Here is a 19,163-nt window from a genome sequence, read left to right as displayed (position 1 = left end):
TGAGGTCAGAGCTCACAGCAGTTCTGCAAGCTCCTCATGAGGGGAAGAGGAGGGGCAGGCCCTGGTCTCTGCTCTGTATGACCAGGGACAGGACCCAAGGGAACGTCTGGAACTATGTCAGGGGAGGGTTAGGGTGGATATCGGGAAAAGGTTCTTCCCCCAGAGGGTGCTGGGGCACTGAACAGGCTCCCCAGGGAATGGTCATAGCCCCAAGGCTGCCAGAGCTCCAGGTGTGTTTGGACAATGCTCTTGAGCACAGGGTGGGATTGTTGGGGATCGTCCTGTGCCAGGGCCAGGGGTTGGACTCACTGATCCTCATGGGACCCTTCCAGCTCAGCTCATTCTGTGATACCTCCTACCCCTCTCTGACTTCTGTAGGGGCCAAATACTGATCTTGAAGAGCTGAGCCTTTTCAGCCATCCCCACCCAGAAGTGCAGTAGCTCCTCTCATCCAGCACTAAAAATGCACTGGGCCTGTCTCTGGTGTTTTCCATATCTGGCACACATGAGATAACTGCAGTCCCACTGCTGCCCAAGCCATATGCTATTTCTGTACCTGTAGTTTCTCTATGATATTCCTGTAATCCCAGGCCGGCCCACCAAGAGCTTCTTTCAAGCGAGGTCCACTACGGGCTGACATCCTCCAGCCCATGGCTGCCCTCTGCACCATGTTGGAATGACTCTTCATGAACAAGGTGTTCACCTGGCTGTCCAAATCCACTGGAATCGCAATCCCGCGGTTCTTTGCTTTAATAGGAAGAAAAACACAAGACATTTACAGTGGCAAAAACTTAAAAATCTTATAGACATCATGACATGCAACAGCCTGATCTTGTTGAAGTTAAGGGGCAGGGTGATATTACTTCAACAGGTTTTAAAAATAAGGATCCTAAAAATAAGATCCCTTAAAAATAAGCATACCTGAGTAGTAGAAACCAGCCATAATCTAGGTAAAGAAAGCAAGCTGTACTATTTCAAATGAGTTGAGAATGATTTCCAGTATATATTTTCACAGACACAGATTTTTTTTTTTAGCAGAATAGTTTTTCTACTAACTTGAAAAAAATCCAGATATATTAATAAGAGTAACAAAAGGAGTATGTGTTATTTTAACAATTAGTTTTAGCCTATTCAGAAGCAAATTCTGAAATTTTTCTTTCTAGTAGGCATATGCAGATTTATCCAATTTATCCCAAATACTGTTACTTTACTGTATATTTACTGTATATCCCTCTTGTGAAGACCTTGAGGAACCAAGTGCATACAAATTAAATTAGAAAAAGACTGTCCCCTCTTCTCTCTGGGTTTCCTATACTGCTAGGGTTGCTAAACCCTGGATTCCTGGATGGTGCCTGGATGCCACTGCAATATATCCAGTAGTTAATAAACATGTGATAGTCTAACTGATAGCTAAAAAAAATTTTTGCAATAGCTAAAAATAGCATTTTTTTTTCTTTTTAGACTTTAGAAGCAGGAAATGACAATAGAGAGAGTATCAGAATAAAAAAAAAAAAAAGAGACTTGCAGTAATTCTTACAAGACATCCACTATTAAACTACTATTGCATCCTGAACTGTTGTTTGAAAAGAAAGTTTGAAAGGCAGCATTAGAAGGTATCTGCCCTCTCCTCCAGTAAAATCTCTGTGTTAACTGCTCCTTTCCATCCCACTAGAGATCAGAGTGACATTGTTCTCTGGCTCAGCATGAGTAGTCTGAAATTCGACCAATAAACAAGAGTGTGCCCCATCCCTGGAAGTGTTTCAGACCAGGCTGGATGGGGCTCTGAGCAAGCTGGAATAGTGGAAGAGTGTCTCTGCCCATGGCAGGGGCTGGAGCTGGATGCTGTTTAAGGTCCTTTTCAACCCAAACCATTCTGTAAGCCTATGATCAATATCTCTGAAAGACCAGGTTATGTTCCAGTGATTAGGCTCTGTATTCCATGTCATTTCACTTACCTTCTGTGGCACAGCTTATGTTTAATAAAAACTTGAAAATAAAATGGAGCAGTTCTAATCCATTTGTAATAATGACCAATAATAAGTAATTTTTCACTTTTCCTTATTGAAACAAGCTGAAATGTAAAAAGCAATTAGCCCAAATTGCAGTACTGCACAACATTTCTCTGAGGCATTTCCCCACTACTCCTCACTAACACACTTTCCACAGTGGAGGAAGGCATCAAAAATACTCCACCTCTTCCTCCCAGCTCTAAAATACAACCAGCTTTATGTCCTGAACCTGTGAAGCCAGCAGATGCCATTCTGTCCCAAGTAGCCCATGCCTCCAGCCCCACGGGAGGATGTGCAGGCAGAGGCACCACACAGCTCTGATTAATGAAGGCTGCAGTGCTGCCAAGCACAGTGAGTCACAGATCCCAGGCACAAACTTTCTCTTCCCCTCAGGACTAGATTGAAATGACAGCCTTTATTATAAACCTAAATCTGGCTGTGACACCTCAACCCTCAGCCTCAGAGACTGTGGCAAGGGTGTTCTGTCATGGGGACTCTCTTCCCTTTAATGGATCCCACAGGTTCAGGGTACCCTCCTCTCTTCCCACTGAAAGGTTGGATCCTGATGCAGGACTGGGGCTTCCCCCCATGGATCAGGCTGTTCTATTGGGATGGAAGAGAGTTCTCTAAATCCATTTCTGGTAAGCACTTTCTTTTAAATGGTTGGCCACAGGGAATTGAAAAGAAAAATAGGTTAAGCTGGGAAGACATAAATTGACTTCTCCTTTCCACTCTCCATTTGTTTTCGAGGCATGTTCCTGATTAATATGTGGAAAATGCCATGTATGGTTGGCCATTATTTCTAATGATTTGTTTCCATATAATTCAACTGGGCTGTTTTTCAAAACACATTTGCCCTGTTGCTGCCTACTTTACTAGAGAAGTCCATTAAAGTTCTGCCAGTGTGGGTAGGGTGCTGCAGCCTATTAATCCAATTTATTGTGTCCTAATGTCAATCACTGGAATGCTACTGGACAATGCTCACTTCTCAGTTAAGTGGAATGTTTGCAGAATCCTGATATATCAAAGAATAAAATTAGCAATGGGGAGCACACTGTTCAGAGGAAAACCCAGACCCCAGACTTCTGCAGTCCTAGAGACGCCATTTGAAGTTAACAACTTCCATCAGTGTCTGAGGAACAGTCAAGGACTATGACTGTTCAAAGAGTTGCAGCTAATTAAAACTATCACAAAGAAAACCAGAGAGAGGAAAAAAAATACCCCTTTGTTTTGAGCAGTTCTTACATGTATAATTCCATTTGTAATTAAGATTTGTATTGGTTGTCAAAGGGCACTGTTGAAGTCTAAGCTATAAACAAAGACTTTGTCTTATTTCTTTTCAGCTTGTAGAAAGTTTATCTTTCATTTGTTTCACATTTCATTATTTAAAACTACATGAAACATATTTTTACATTTTGGAAAGCTGATGAACAAATGTGAACATAAATATTTATTTTTAATTTAGGTGTTGGAGGCTGCTTTCCTCTTCAAAATGTGTCAATCTTCTTTAAGAATCAACATCAAATATTTAAAAGCATGTTTATTTTTGTTCCACTTAGAAATACTTTTGGACAGCACTCAAACTTGCAAAGTACAATTAGAGCAGGTAGACAAAGGAGCCAAGAAAGGGTAAAATTCTGTCTTTCATCTGGTGAACTTGGGAAAAAGCTATATGGCTGTCTGTACATAAGTATCCAACAGGATACTTAGCAGGATAGACTCAATGATCCTTGTGGGTCCCTTCCAGCTCAGAATATTGTGTGATTCTGTGATGTCTTCAGTACAGCTAAATTCTGCCCTGCAGTGGAGGGCATGTCCCAGGCTTATACAGTGCCCATTTCCTACCTACGGCACTGTGCACAGGGCAAATTACATCCTGAATATACAACACCATTTTGCCAGCGTCAGAGGAGATGGAATTTCTGGGAAATCCTTTAAACTACTAGCTCTCAATCTGCTGTTCCCAATTATCTCTCAGCAAGAGAGCCAAGAGAAGCCAAGACAATTGAGCAAATACAACCTACAGCAGTGGTAAGAAACACAGAGCTGCAAATTCAGCCAGGTCCCAGCAAAATGACCTGCTGGATGGGTCTGTGGGCATCCAGCGATCAGCAGCTTTTCTCCCCCCTACTGCTTAAACCATGAAATAGTACTCAAAGACTCAAAAGAAAAAGCACTAAGAATGCCAAGAATCAAGCAGGTAAAAACCAAGGCACTCTGGACAAGCAAGCTATAGCGAAGTCCCAGAAGCATAGTCCAGCTGCTCCCAGAGAGACTGAAATGGGCCCAGGCGTTATTTTGTTAAATTACCTGCATGTAGTTCTCTTCACAGGAGCACATCAACTGGACCTATTTCAGGAATGTCTCCTGAAGTACTGTCCTTTCACTGTGCTGCTGCCTGTGTCTGAGGACCAATTTAGTCCTAAGGATTTCCAGGAAGTGGCCCTTGCCTGTAATTTTCCTTGGATGCCCATTCTTCAGAATAATCTATCTTGCCATAAGGAACCTCACCATTCTCGCTATTTCCACCTACTGCTGCCTAATTTTAAATGTCACTCCATTAGCTCTTGCAGTATATACAGAATACACCAGTGTGTGGTGGCTTCACAGCTAATTAACCCTCAAGCATCCCTCATGTGGGTTTTCAGGGGGACACACAGGCATTTGGTCCCTAAGAGCCCCTCAAGGAGGAGTGTGCTGGGCAGTCTGGGTCAGGAAAAAGGCCCAGCTGTACCTGGCTGTGAATCCTTTGCTCTGCTCCCAGTTTACACTCCCTGGTAGTCACAGACAGCTCTATCATGTTCTCCCACGCTTCCCAGTTGTCACGTAACAGAGTGATGCATATTTAGTTCATTAATTTTGTTCCATAAATCAGCCCCTCCAGCTCTTTAATCATTTACTGACTGCTTAACAAATACATTCGGATGGAGAGACACTAATGCTAGCAACAGCAAGACATTTTAAGGGAAATAAAAGCTTTGTGTAGACAAGACACAAACCTGCCAATCTTGTACCCTTCAACTGGATGTTTTTTTCCAACAGAAAATCTACACTAAAATATTTATCAGCCTGAAAAAAGATCATCATTGAATTTTTCTTGCAATTAGGGAAACACAAACAGTTAAAATAGAATAAAATATGGGCTTCATCTGAAATGTATTCTTCTCACTGTCAAAAAAGTAACAACAGGATAATTATTTTATTTGAACTAAAAATTGAAAATGAAGGTCTAGCTTTTCATAAAATGGAAAAAAAGATTTTAAAATTCAAATGGGAAGTGAAATAAACATACTTTCAGGCCTGAAAAAAATTGTTATATGAAAATTCATCTATATGGACATTAAAATACACATCATAATTTCAAAGAAGCAACAAAATGTGACCTAGATTTTATGTTTAATATTTCCTATTTGTAATTTGTCAGGGAAAAGTAAAGGGCTTTAGAGGGCATAAAAGCATGGTCAAGAAGAACCAGAGGAGAGGGTTTTTTTATTCTGTACAAGGAGGTATTGATGACTTATTAGGGAATAAATACTCAACTAGAAAGGACTTCAGTACACCTTCAAACCATCTACTCCCTGTTATAGACAATCCATGCTCTTTAATATCTTTGGAAAAATTTATTGAGCCACATTTAAAATGATGGCAGCTTATCAATCATTCCTCCTCCCTCCACTTTCTCTCAGCCCACTGACCAAGGACATCCTTCCAAAGTGGGTTCTAATCCTCTGATTCACAATCTAAATTTATTTAGGTTATTTACAACCTAGTGTAATTTATGTCCAGTTGGTTTTGGGTCAGCACTGTCCTTCAGCTTAAACGTCTCTGTGACTATTTATCTTCTTAAATACATTTAAAGAGCAACAACACAGGTCTGTGTTTTGCTAAGCAAAACATGTGGGGGTTCTGAATTCCCTTCCTGTAACAGAGTTATCCTTTCCCCTGACCACCCCAGCAGTGCTTCCTCTGTACCTGTTCCAGCTTTGAACTTAGGAAATAGCAATCTTACAGGACTCACCTCAAATACGGTAGTATGGAAACAAGAATTCTCTTCTTGCTTCTCCTGCACAACATCCTAGAACATAATCTGATCATGACTAGTGCAATTTGGCTTGCTAACAGATTTTTTTTTTTAGGGTCTGCCAAGAGACATAGTGTAACAAAATGCAAGTTCCTATCTGGCACTGTTTACTCATCTGGGAAATTCCAGTTATTTCATTATTGGTGGTCACAGCACAGTCACAGAGAGATCATATCTTTGGGATAGACACCAGAGGAAAGATTCAATTTTTTAAAACATAATGGAGAAAACTAATGGATGCTGCAGAGATAACAGTGTAAAACAATTGAATTTACCCTTGTAACAGAAAACTAATGCTCAGAGGTGAAGATACAAGAATTGCTGTCTTAATTAAGAAGCAAAGACAGTTCTTTGCATGGGTCCTGCAGGATTGGTCAGCAAAGACCCTGCTTCAATATCATTTAGGATATGTAATTTAAGATATACAATCTCTGGTTGCGAGGAGAGGTGATATTTCCCAGTCTTTAGAGAAAGACAGTAGCTGGTTTAAAGTGCAGACTTTGAGACTGGCCTCCACCCTTCTCAATCTTGTGAAGATCATAAAATGCATGAACTGAAAATCCTTTGATAATGAATTCATTTGAAATAAATTAAATGGTTGGAGGTCTTATTTCCTCTGTTTTCACAAAGGTCTGGGTATTTTTCAGTTGTCGAGGGAGATGGGAGCTGTTTTGATTATTCACTTTTTGGACTGTATTTTCAAGCAAAAGCTCAGTCCCATGTAATAAAAGAGAAAAGGCCAAAGTGATATATGTATGTGTTCATTCTCACCAGTGTGATAACCTGCTTCAGAAATCCATGTGGACAAGTCACACACACATATATGTTGCAGTTCATTTGAGGTGGCTCCCCGGCGTGTCCCTGGAGGGCCCCCTAAGCTGTGAGTTCACTGGCAGCTGCAGGCAGGCAAGGAGACTCCACACGGCTTCTGAGGGTGCTGATCAGATGAGGGTTTATTGGGGGTCCCACCTCCAGAAGCAGCATGGCTACTGAGGGAAAAGGGAGGAAGGGGGAAGGAGGGGGAGAGAGGGAGAGCTTAGGGAGAAAAGGGGCCAACAGAGCATCTGGTCTCCCTCGCACAGCTTAACAGGGAGATTCAAAGTGGGCATGGAATAAGACTTGGGCCAATGGGGTTATAAATACATGATACTTCAGGGGAAGACCACAGGCTTGGAATAAACCATACATTTTTGAGGCATGAGACAGAACATAACATTTAACTAAAATGCAACACCACACATATATACGTATGTATGTATATGTGTAATTTCACAAGTGTTTCTATTTAGGCCAAGTAGCCAAATGTTTCCTGAGCAATAGAAACCTTGTGCACATTGATATCTGAGTTCCAAACCTCCTGAAACCACAGAGAGATATGCTGAAGAAGAGAAGCAAGCCTCTATGCTTCCTGCTGAACTGGAGGCAGGAAAGTGCCTGGAGACGAAGCAGCAAGTAAGGCTTGAAAAGCTTATGTAGTTTTTCCCTGGTGGTAAAATGGAGTTGAAGTACCAGGGTTATAAAAGATAAGCTTCTGTGAGATATCCTTTTGTTGACCTGGAAGGTAACACACATCCTTACAGTGCTCATCAGAAACCAGATACAATGATCTCAAGCTCTTAAGGCAGTGCTTGCATCCACCTGCCAGCAACAAACCAGGAAGCACTGAGCAGACTGTATGTTGCTTAAATGTGCTCTGAAGTGTATCATTTTGAAAGTGTGTCATTATATGGATCATTGATATCTTGGGAAATCTGCGTATGGTCTTTCTTTCTTACCCCTGAGATTCATTTGTAAATCCAGGGCAATGCCATCAACAACAACAACAAAAAAAAAAAAAAAAAAAAAAAAAAAATCACGTTTGTTCTTTCAGATTTATACTCCACTTATTTTCCCTCAGAAGTTTTTGGTCCCTGCTGTAAATCTGTCCAATACTCCATCTCTCTGATATGGGCAAAATCTTTTTAGAGGTTTTTTAAAGCCTTGCTGTGAAACACAAAGGCCCTAACATTAAAGCTGTCAGATTCTCAAGTCAGAAGAGGGGAAAAAAGGATCCACATATGTAGCCAACAAAAGACGCATAAGAAGGTTGCTATGTTTGTATTGTATTATGGAAGATGCCTCTGGCTTCTCAGAGTGAGGCATCATTTTCGGCAGAGGAACACCCAACAGAGAAAGGCACCAGGCACCCACTGCAATCACAGAAGGCTGTAAAAGCCTCTGGTATCCCCAGTTGCGGCAGTTTTTCTAAATATTTCCACAGAGAAGAACAGGCCTACTCCGTTAACACAGGCAAGACACATTTGTCACCATTCCTAAGAACACTGAGTATCACCCGCAGTTAAAATCTCTGCTGGCCAGGCAAATTTTGCACAGGGGTGTTTGTCAAAAACTCTGCTTCCACTTCTTCTCCAGTTACCTTGCTTTCTGGGGAAATCCCCCTCACCTCTTCCCTTCTGCACTGTCAAAATAAAACACTCAATAAAAACATGGCAATTGTCTGACACGACACAATCTTACCATGCTGGATATTGTTATTAGTGATGAATCCTGAACAGTTGTTAGGATATGGGCAAGGAAATCAGCAATGCTGCGTGCTTTCAGGGAGCTGCTCTGAGGCTGCCAGCCCATGGCACCCCAGGGGTTCCCAGCCTGGCAATTCCTGCTTCTGCTGCAGGGAAGTCCCAGAGGAAGACATGGAGTGATGCCCTTCACTGGCAGCTTAGCTCCACTCTGCCACGCCTCAAAGTACCCAAGGCATGGCTGGGGGCCCATGGATGGGAAGCCAGAGAAGCAAGAAGGAGCCAGGACCCAAAAGATAGCACAAGAGCTTACTTTAAAAAAACCAACAAACAAACAACCTCTAAACCATCTCCAGAAAAAAGAAAACAGAATGAAAGAAAGGACTCTAGTGGAGGTAGAAACTGAGTTCCACAAATAGGATACAAAGTCACATATCTGAAGCAAACTCCAGACATCAGCCATTCCTGGAGCCCCCAGAAAGAAGAGGCACACAGAGGACTGCCCACCAGCCCTTTCATGTGCTGGCACACCTGAGGTGAAGCTGGATCTGCCATCCCCTTAGGGTGATCTGTGCCTTCCCTCTCAAGCTGCTGTGGGACAAGCTCAGCTTGGCTGTCTCAACAGGGCAGAATCATAGAATAATTTAGGTTGGAAAAGACCTTCAAGATAGAGTACAAGTAGTAACCTAACAGTGCCACATCCACGACTACATCACGTCTCTAAGTGCCACATCTACACGTCTTTTAAGTACCTCTAGGGTATGATGACTCAGCCACTTTCCAGGGCAGCCTGTTCCAGTGCTTGCCAATCCTTTCCATGCAGAAATTTTTCCTAACACCCAACCTAAACCTCTCCTGGTGCAACCTGAAGCCTTTTTTTCTTGTCCCAGCACATGCTTCTTGGGAGAAGAGAAAGCCCAGTGAGATCCTGGCCTGACTCATCCAGCAATCAGCAGAGCTCTGCATCACTGGAATTTGCTGGGAATTTTTCATGCTAGAATCAGCTGTGTGCTGCGGGCACGTAGCCAAATGGAAAATAAACCCATATTCAGATGCCTCCAAACAGCATCATCTTGATGAGATAACACAACGACCTCTCTGAGCCAGAATTTGATTTTAGATGCAGCTCTACAGGAATGAAGACATTGAGCTGTCTACAAGCACACAGAGGGCATGGTTGGTCCCAAACCTACTCTCACCCGCCTCATTTCTCTCCCTTTCCCCAGATTCCCAAAGGAAGAAATTGATGACTTTTTCCAGAATTGCCTGAGAATAGCAAGGGGATATGTGTTGAACACACAAACAAGAATTTGTAGAGATGGAGCTTTATGTGAGACTAGTAGTAGCTATAGCATAAAGGAAATAAAATGTCTTCAACTTCCAAAGTTCATTTGCCAGATGGATCCCTAATTAAATTATTTGCACAGCAAATAAAACAATTGAAGGTTGCTAAACTTTTAGGTAACTGCTTATTCACATTCACACAGAAAGTTAATGAGATGTTTTGGCTAAAATGTTAAATGATACTTCTGTAAAGCTATTCCAAAAATCTAAATTTAGAGTTGATTGTTACAGTGCTGCAGGTGGCTCTGGGACCCTCTCATATTGTTTTATCATTATTTATTAATACTTTTTATTAAATGTATCACCAATAGAATTTAGCCAGTTTCTATGTATCTCTATCTCTACTCAGGTTTCATTCACACTAAGCAGAAACTTATTCTACAAGCAACCAGCACCGCTGACTTTTGGAAACTACATTGAATAATCCTTTATTCTGTCATGGCAGAAGACTTCAAAATCATATTTACAGAAATTTAACTTAATTCACTTTTGCCAGTCAGCTATGTTCTGGTGAAGAATATTTTTCTTAATATAGGATAAGAAGTTTTAAAAAATGTATTTTAACAGGGTAGCCTTTGCTTATGTTGTGATTTAATATCATAACTTGCTTGATATTAAAAAGTTAAAACCATCAACCATAAAATTAAAATTGGTGGCTGAAAGCTCAATCAGCACTCACTTAGTAAGCTCATCCCTGTGCCCTACCAGTTTCACCCTAACAGCCCTATTTGATGGGGAAGGTGTGAATGGGTTATAAAAGAAGGAATTTAGCCTCAGAAAGTGGGATTTCTGAAATCACTACTGATACAACTTCAGGATGGTAGAGTCAAATTAAAAACTGTTAAGCTTCAAGTCTGATCTTTAAACACGAAAAGTAAAACCTGGCACCTACCCACTTCAGCCAAAGTCTTGATACAGGACTCCACTGAGGCTTTCTGTGTTGGGTTTGGCCAGGTACAGTTGTAAATTCTAAAAGCAGACTGCAGCAGCTGAATAAAAACAGGCTGGTGTGTCTGGAAACAAAAACAAACACAGAATTTTACCATAAAGGATCTCCTCACAGCTGCCCTAAGGTTTGATACAATGTAAACCAAGGGGGTTTTAACTTGTAGACTCAAGGTATGTCTCCATTAAATACTCTTTGATCTTTAGATCTGACAGGCATGCAGAAAATCAATGCTGCAACTCTAAAAAGGCCAAATCATGCAATTTTTCCTTAGATTGCTACTGATATCAAGTAAACACAGTACACACCATAAGGACACAGGAGTTTTTCCCATTCTTAGGCGTATGTCCCTTCTGTCAGGACACAGCATCTCCCTTACACAAAGATTTTTCTGCAAGGACATCCCCTCCAATGAATTCACAACAGCCAGAAGTAACTCTGACCACATTGAGCTGTCTACTAGTTCAAGATGCAAGTGACTAAAATGAAGAATTAAGTGTTTGAAAGAGGGATTAAGCTGGTAGTCAGTGGCATGAGAGGGGACAGAGAAATTAAAGGAGGATGAAAAGAGACAGCATTCCTATGCAGGTAGCAGAAGGTATCTCATTAAACGTCTGAATAACTGATTTGTCTGTGTCTCTGCTCCTTACCTGGAGGCTGGTGCTGTTATCTGAAAATGGTGAATTGAAGAAGCCACTCACAATGCTCATGACAGGCTCAGTGACATATTTCTCCAGAGGCGTGTCTGCGTGTTTACGATCCGTGGTTGTGTTACAAACCTGCAGGGAAGGAGGAGGAGACAATGAGATTTAGTTCTCCCCAGTAAACAAGCTTCATTATTTTGTATTTATTACTGATATTTCTTAAAGTCAAAACAAAATATTTTTATATAGTATCTATCAGAGAGAACTATGTTAGAGTTGAAGCTGGATTTATTATAGCTTATCTTTCTTCTTGGAGGTCCACCCTTCTCTTCTGAACTAGTTCTTTCTAGCTGCCTGCCTCTTCTTTCCCACACCATGAAGGAAAGATCTCCCTAAATAAGCACACTGCATGCCACTTAGACATTTAGACAGATTCAAGAAGAAAATGGACCTTTCCTCCCATTGCAAGGCTGGTTGGAAGATGCTTCAGAGACACATGAGACATAACTCAGAAAGATTTCGTACAACATTTAGCTTCTCTCAACAATTAATTACCACAACTGGGTCGAAATGGCAAAGCTCATTTACAAGAAAAATGTTTAAAAGGAGGGAAGGAAGGGAAACAGCACACTCAATACCAACAGGCTTTAGGATGGTACTGGGAGAGAGGTAGCATTTTTTTGGGAAGCCACATGGGGAAAATACAGAAGCCAAGCTAAAACAATGAAAGAAGGGAATGGATGATACCAGGACAGCTCTGGAGCACAGAAGGATGATTGAATGGTGGGAGGAAGTGGGAAGATTTGTACAAAAGGTTCCTGAAGACTCCCTTTGGTACAACACTTAAAGTTTGTTGCTGCATAAAGATGTCACACTTAAAGAAAGGGGGAAAATTACTGGTATGAATTACATCCTTCAGTATTTCCTTTATTTCTCTTCAACACTTTTGAACATCTATACAGAGTCATGTTGACATTGCATGTGTCAGTGTACACAGTAATGAAAGGAGTCTACAGAGAGCCAAAAACAGTGAGAAAGGCAAGACTGGACAAACAAGTAGTACAGATTGTAGTCATACTACCTCTTCAACAGCTTTTAAATAAGCAGCTGTAGTCATGTTTAACAAGAAATGAAGGCAGAGTTGTTTTCTCTTTCACCTATGCAAGCCAGAGATGACTACAATGTTCTAGGGAATCTATGCAAAAGCAGAATTTATTTTGTATACAAAAATTCCCGGGATAGGAGTCATTGCCATCTGTGCATTTAATACATAACCCCAAACCTGAGTGGCACACACTTACCATTACATCTCTTCAGGGATGGGGAGCCCAGAGAAGCTGATTGAATTGCTTAAGGTCACAGGGAAAAGTTGGTGGCAGAAGCAGAGAGATAATCCACATCACCTGAATCTCACACAGGGTAAAGATTCTCTCTAATTACACACTGCCATTGTCACTACAAGACAGCAATTTCACGAGGAATGTTTTAAGGAAGTCTGCTGACATGACATCCAAAAGCACCTGTGTTCAGGGGATGCTAGAGCTCAGGGGAACACCGAAGCACCTTGGGTCTAGCACACAAACATTGTCATGCGTTGGAAAGAGGAATAACCAAAGATAACTTCAGACCTAGACAAATGAGGCATCTTGAGGCATTTGCTTGTCTGCTTATCTAAAATGTATCAGATAAATCAGTCATGCCTCCAGAGAGTGCATTTTTTATCACCCCAGGAAAGATTTTGGTCAGAGAAGCAAGAGTGGCTAAAATGAAACAGCAAACTTATCACCCCTTCTGTTTTGGGAAAAGTATGACACCGCCCCCAGTCCTTCGGAAGGTAAATGATTCCGTTAATAATCAAAACTTGTCTAATATTTTTAAATAAAAAGAGATCATAGAACTAAAAATCTCTGGAAGTTCTTTTGCTTTTAATTAATCTGCATACCAATTTTGGCTGGAACCAGTAGCTCTGAGCTCAGCACTTGCAATCCCAATAGAAAGACAGGGAGCTGCGCAGTGCTAGCACAGTGAATGCAGAAATCACCAAAACTAAATTCCAGAACAATTTTAAGCTTTCCCCTTCAGCTGCCTGAAAGGCAGAGCCGTATGTGGGAATGCCACTCCATTCAAACACCAGTCTGAAAAATTCCCACTACAGAAGAAATTTTCTCATTTGTTCTTATCTCTCTGCCCTTTGGGGACTGAAAGATCTTCCTCCATGGAAGAAAAAAACAAAGACCTGAAATGCATGAAATGGAGATGAAGACTGAGAAAGCAGTGTTTAAAAACCCCTTAAAGGCTTTGGGACCAAAACTCACATGAATAATACTTCAAAAATTCTGCAGAGAAAGCCAGGATGACTTTACAGCTGTCAGATCCTCAGCTCTTGTCTTTAATCCTGCTCAGACTAGAGCTGCTGACTTACACAGGCTGGGCCACATGCAGGAAAGGGAAGCCTTTCCTTCAGCAGCACCCACTTTGCTCAGCACAAGGCTGTAAGTCACACCCGGCAGAAAGTAGGTTGGCAGAACCTGTAGAAGCAGGGCGTCTTTAAAAACACAACAGCTTTTGGCAAACCTAGTTTATACACGGATCTGCCTCATGGCTGCTTTGCAATGTATCATGTTGTTGAAAGGAAAATGTCAGTTGGGGACTAAGTATTTCCTTCCTCAATCCAGAAACAGATTTTTAAAATCAGTTGTTTTTTGGTTTTGGTTTTGTTTTTTTTTTTTTTTTTTAATATATATCTAAAACAGAAGGAATCCAACCTGAGGATAACACTCTCCATCTTTCACCTTGGTGCTCTCCAATAACAGACTCAAAGCTCACAAACTCACCCAGTGACAGGCATTTGTAGCAGCTAAAAGAAAAGCATTTCCCCTTCCCCCATGCAAAAGCATCCCTTTTAGCTCACTGGAACACAGAGGATCAAAGGGATCTTTTTCTAAATGTTTTGAAAGCTATTATAACATCTTTCATGATGCTGACAGCATTCTAACTGTTCTGATAGCTACAGAGCGCTGATGTATTTATAACACTTGGGCTCTGTTGGGGCCCCAGAGCCGCACATCTGAACAAATACACTCCATAACCTGGAAAATACAGCTATCCATGGCTGAAGAGCAGGACAGGCCAGAGAACTTCTGACACACTTGCAGAAGAGCAGAATAAACCTGCATTTTGCCAACAGCACCCACACACAAAATGCAGCATTTCTCCTCTTCATCTCTGAAGACCTGGGGTCTAATTTCTCTCAGGAGAGAGGTGTGGTCACCAGCATCAGGACAAGCACCCAGCATTTAGCACAGTGCAGTTTGTCTCCAGGCCCATGAGAGGAAACCTGGACAGAGCCCTCTTTCTACTTGTCTGCTTCTAGCCCAGGGGCACAGAAAATTGGCCACGTTCAAGGGCTAGGGAGGAGGGATAGTCTGGAAAGTCAAGGGCAACCCAGAAAGGGAATTAAAGAGAAGAAAATACTTATTGAGATAAAACCAGCAAGGTTAAAAGTCAGAATGCTCCTCCAAGGATGTTTCTCAGCTTAATTTTCAACCCAGGTTGTTTTTGTTCAGGAGAGCTTTCACTGTGTAACAACCACAGAGACAAAGCAGCAGGAAAACAGGGTTTGTAGAGGACTAATTACTGCTGAAAATGGCTACCACCAAAAAAGAGCACAAACATCCCTGCCTCAACCTGGTCCCAGGGAAAAATAAAAAGGTTAAAAAAAATACAGCAAAACAAACCCAAAACCAAACCAAAACACACACCCCCCCAAAAAAACCCCCAACAAAACAAACAAATAATCAAACACCAAAAAAAACCCAAAAAACAAACAAACCAAAAAAAACCCCACCATATATAAGGTTTCTATTTCACAGAAAAAATGAACAGATCCCAGTAACTATTGTACAGCATAAGTCTTTGCATTCCTTCCTTTTTTAGCCAAAATTAATTGTATTTTCTCCTAATAGGTCTCACAGGAATTATTTTGTGGCACACTCTTACTTTGGGGTCATTGTCTGCTGCAGGACCAAATTGAGATTCTTTACCTTTTCTCTTCATTTCAATGAAATGAAGAATGCATGGAGTGAGAACTTAAGTATTATAAAATGTAATGGACCATGGACTGGGCAAAACCCAAAAAGCCATGGTTCTATTTCTTGAGCAAAAAGAGCAACACCATTGTTTGTCATTAATATTTTAATTATTTATAATTACAAGAAGCATTAACCTCCTAGAAAAGGATGTGTAGTGTAGGCTATAATCATTACATCACACTAGCTTCCCCTCATGGCTCTACTACTGTATTTAATCCCTGTGGAAGTCATAAGATTGCTCTTGTTTTTTGCCTTCAAAATCCCTGGGAACAAAGCTTAATTCAACTTGTAACTTAAAATTTAATTCAACAAGTACTGACACCATGAGTCTCACTCACCATGAGGACCACAGGAATGGCAGGCCTGTGGTATTGACTGTGCCCTGTCTACTTGCAGCTGTAATTTATATTTGAATTAGTATTCTGAGGGACCACAGCTCTACACCTGCCTTTCACATTGCACAATGAGAATGGAGTGACAGGAGAATGAAAGACAAAAATAGAGACTAAAGAAGGAAGACGAGCCAGAGAAGATCTTGATCCCTGATCCTCACTATAACAACAGAATACAGGAAGATATTACAGATGTGGGGGTGTTTTAGTCACCACCATAATGACATGTAATGCACATTCTCAAAAGATGTATACAGGCTCTCAACCATGTACACACTCCCAATTTATTTCTTCATCAGACAAGAGAAAGGCACGGGTTCCAAGATACCCTTTTAGAAAGAGAAGGCTACTAGTAATTAGCAGGTTAAAAGATTATAAAGATCATAGAAATGACTGTTAAACAAACAAACCAACTAACCACACTTATCCTATTGCTGACTTGGAATAAAAATAGTTAACAAAATAAAAGTTCACAAAAAACCCCTGTTACTGCCAGTTCAGTTGTCACCCATAACCATTCTGTAATGTTTAACGCCTGGTGAAGCTTACCCTTGCCATATCAACAAGGAAGTTCTCAAAAAGTTTCCAGATATGGTTACTGGCATAGATTTCTTTCATTTCCACTTCAGTGTCCACGTAACAGTGGTTAACAAAATTAACATAGGCAATTTTCACCTGCAGGAACAGTGAAAACACAATCACTATGAAATGGAACAGTAAAAGCAATTAACATTATGTTTTCTATCTGCAAAAATATTGAACAATAAAGATGAACCTTCCAGTACTAACAAACATTCATAACCATAATAATGCACATGTTTGAGTCTGAATATTTAAGGAGAAGCTGGGCAACACATGCCTTAATGTGTTTACTGAAAGACCACAGGAAGAAAAATGAAAAGGTTTTGCAAACATCCTTACTCTAATGACAAAACCCCCACAAGACAAACCAGTAATGATTCTGGTATTTAACTGATATTAAGACCAGCAAGGCCTATCTCCAAAGCCAGAGGCTGTCAGAATGCAGGACACTCTGCACTTGCCAGTTGACTGTGGTAGGTTGAAGCCTTGTGACAGGCTTGCAAATATAAAATAAAAGTCTTTTGCAGAGCTGGGGCTGAAGTCCCTGTATTTCCACAATCCTAATGCAGCACTTGCATCTGGGATCTAAATGGCAGAGAAAGGTTGTGGCACACTGGGACTGCAGCAATGGCAGCACAAGGCTTAGGAAGAGGACATGCTAGGACTCCTCTCTGGCATGACAAGTCTGCATGTGCACAGCATAAAAATGGATACCCAGTGCCCAAAAATGTATAGATTAAATATAAACATATGCAATTGTACTGAAAATTTCTTATCACGGTCAAGGGAGATGAGATAGTTCCATATGTTTAATGCAGTGAAGAGAAAACTCAGATCAGACCTTTAGGTTTCTTTTGTTTGGGATTTTTTTTTTTCTAATTACCATCTGTTGAAATTAATGTTAAGGGGAACTTTTGGGCAAAGCAAACATATTTCTTTTTAGTAATAAGATCATTTGATCACAAGGGCAATTTTCATGGTACAGGGGGAGTTTTAACTCCTGCAGGCCCCAGTTCTGTTGCTTAGAGCCCCATTTTTCCACCAGATAATATCACAGTCCTACTTTAGCATAACACATGCAGAATTGTGCCTTCATCTGCAGGGAATAAAAATATTTGCTGGACTGCAATTGAGTTTAATAAAATGAGACTTCACCCAAATTCCCACTGACTTCAGCATGGACAGAATTTTATCTATCATTTCCAAGAAATTCACGCAATGGCAAAACATTGGCTTAACCCAGCATTCAGCTGAGTCTTCACAGTTTCAGCCAGAAATTATGAGTGCATTAAACTCTGACAGTGGCTGGACAAACCCAAAATAAGGTGTCTGAAAAGCTGCCAAACAATGCATTAAGGACAAGGAATTTTCTGTGGAATAAATACTGTCTATCCTTTCTCAATTATTCACCTTAAGAAGCACCACCCATTTCCAGCCCACTCCCTATGCAAATATTCAACTTGTCAGTGCATTATAACAACAAAACATTGTCTGCTTTCTAAAAATGCTAAGTCTGCTTCCTCCTGCTGTAAATTGTACCTCAGGAATGCAGTCATCATGGGTCACTACCCTCACAATATCATCCAGGGGCAGCAGTGAATTGCACTTGATCTCTGTGTACACATTCTTGCCCTCGGTGCAGGCGGCCAGCAGCTCCACCAGAGTGATGTGATAGGCCAAGGGCCCGCTTTCGTCGGCTCGGTCCCGCTCGGAACACATCATCTGGAGCAGCACTGGGAAGGATGCTCTGTCATTGTAGAATATCAGCACATCTTCACCACCATTTATCAGCTGAGAAAGAGGGCACAAGGTTCTGAGCACCCTGCACTGCAATCCTTTTGGACTCAATGATTTTAAAGGTCTTCTCTAACCTAAACTATTCTATGATTTTCTTAATTTCTTATTTTATCTCTAGCTAAAACCTAAACAATGAAACCTGATGAAAAATTTACTCTGATGCAGTTTGCCAAATGAACATGTCAAAACAATACCCAAAGCAAACTTCTGCTCTTATCAATGTAAGTGCAAATCTGGAATAACTCACCAAGGAATGCACTAATGCAAGGTGAATTTGAGGTTTAATTTCTGTGTAGCTCTGTCTTTATCTAAGACAGCATACCATCCTTATTATTCCTACCATTTCAATATTTGTGTGAAGTTAATTAATTATCCTCACCTCCTGCTAGGAGACCAGGATACATTATTATCCCTGCTTCATAGATGAGCACTTGAGGTGCAGTGAGATTAAATCTTCCACAGTGCCTCACACAAAAAGTCTGTGGCTCACCCAGAATTGAACCCACCTTTACCCCACCCTTGCTCAGTATTGGAAACAAAAGGAGATTCTTCCCACCCTGTGCAAATTTGGCAGGTGGGTAATGACTTTTTCAGTGTCACGTCAGCACTTCCATTTAGCAGAAAACTGCTGTATGTGATAAATGTTTGATTCTGCTACAAGTGCTCTGCTCATCTCAAGAGGATCCAGAGCAGTGCTGGATGCTGGCAACCCCATCTCAGCACATCTCACTGAAGAGTTTTGCCCTAACCCTATTTGG

General features: G+C 41.1%; 1 protein-coding gene across 1 annotated transcript in view; it reads right to left on the bottom strand.

Moving 5' to 3' along the window:
• Positions 1–586: 586 nt before the first annotated feature.
• ITPR2 (inositol 1,4,5-trisphosphate receptor type 2) overlaps positions 587–19,163 on the bottom strand; it is a 128,157-nt gene continuing 109,580 nt past the window's right edge. Inside the window, exons 32-34 of the mRNA XM_041468717.1 lie at positions 18,148–18,399; positions 16,576–16,701; positions 587–747 (exon numbers count right to left, since the gene is read on the bottom strand). Coding sequence (XP_041324651.1) covers positions 700–747; positions 16,576–16,701; positions 18,148–18,399 — 426 coding nt within the window. The 3' untranslated portion in view covers positions 587–699. The remainder of the gene's footprint in view (positions 748–16,575; positions 16,702–18,147; positions 18,400–19,163) is intronic.

Source organism: Pyrgilauda ruficollis, unplaced genomic scaffold, assembly GCF_017590135.1.
Source record: "Pyrgilauda ruficollis isolate IOZ18807 unplaced genomic scaffold, ASM1759013v1 scaffold229, whole genome shotgun sequence".
In the NCBI taxonomy this organism is placed as follows: Eukaryota; Metazoa; Chordata; class Aves; order Passeriformes; family Passeridae; genus Pyrgilauda; species Pyrgilauda ruficollis.
The sequence above is the reverse complement of the archived record's forward strand: the minus strand, read 5'-3'. Positions and strand labels throughout refer to the sequence as shown.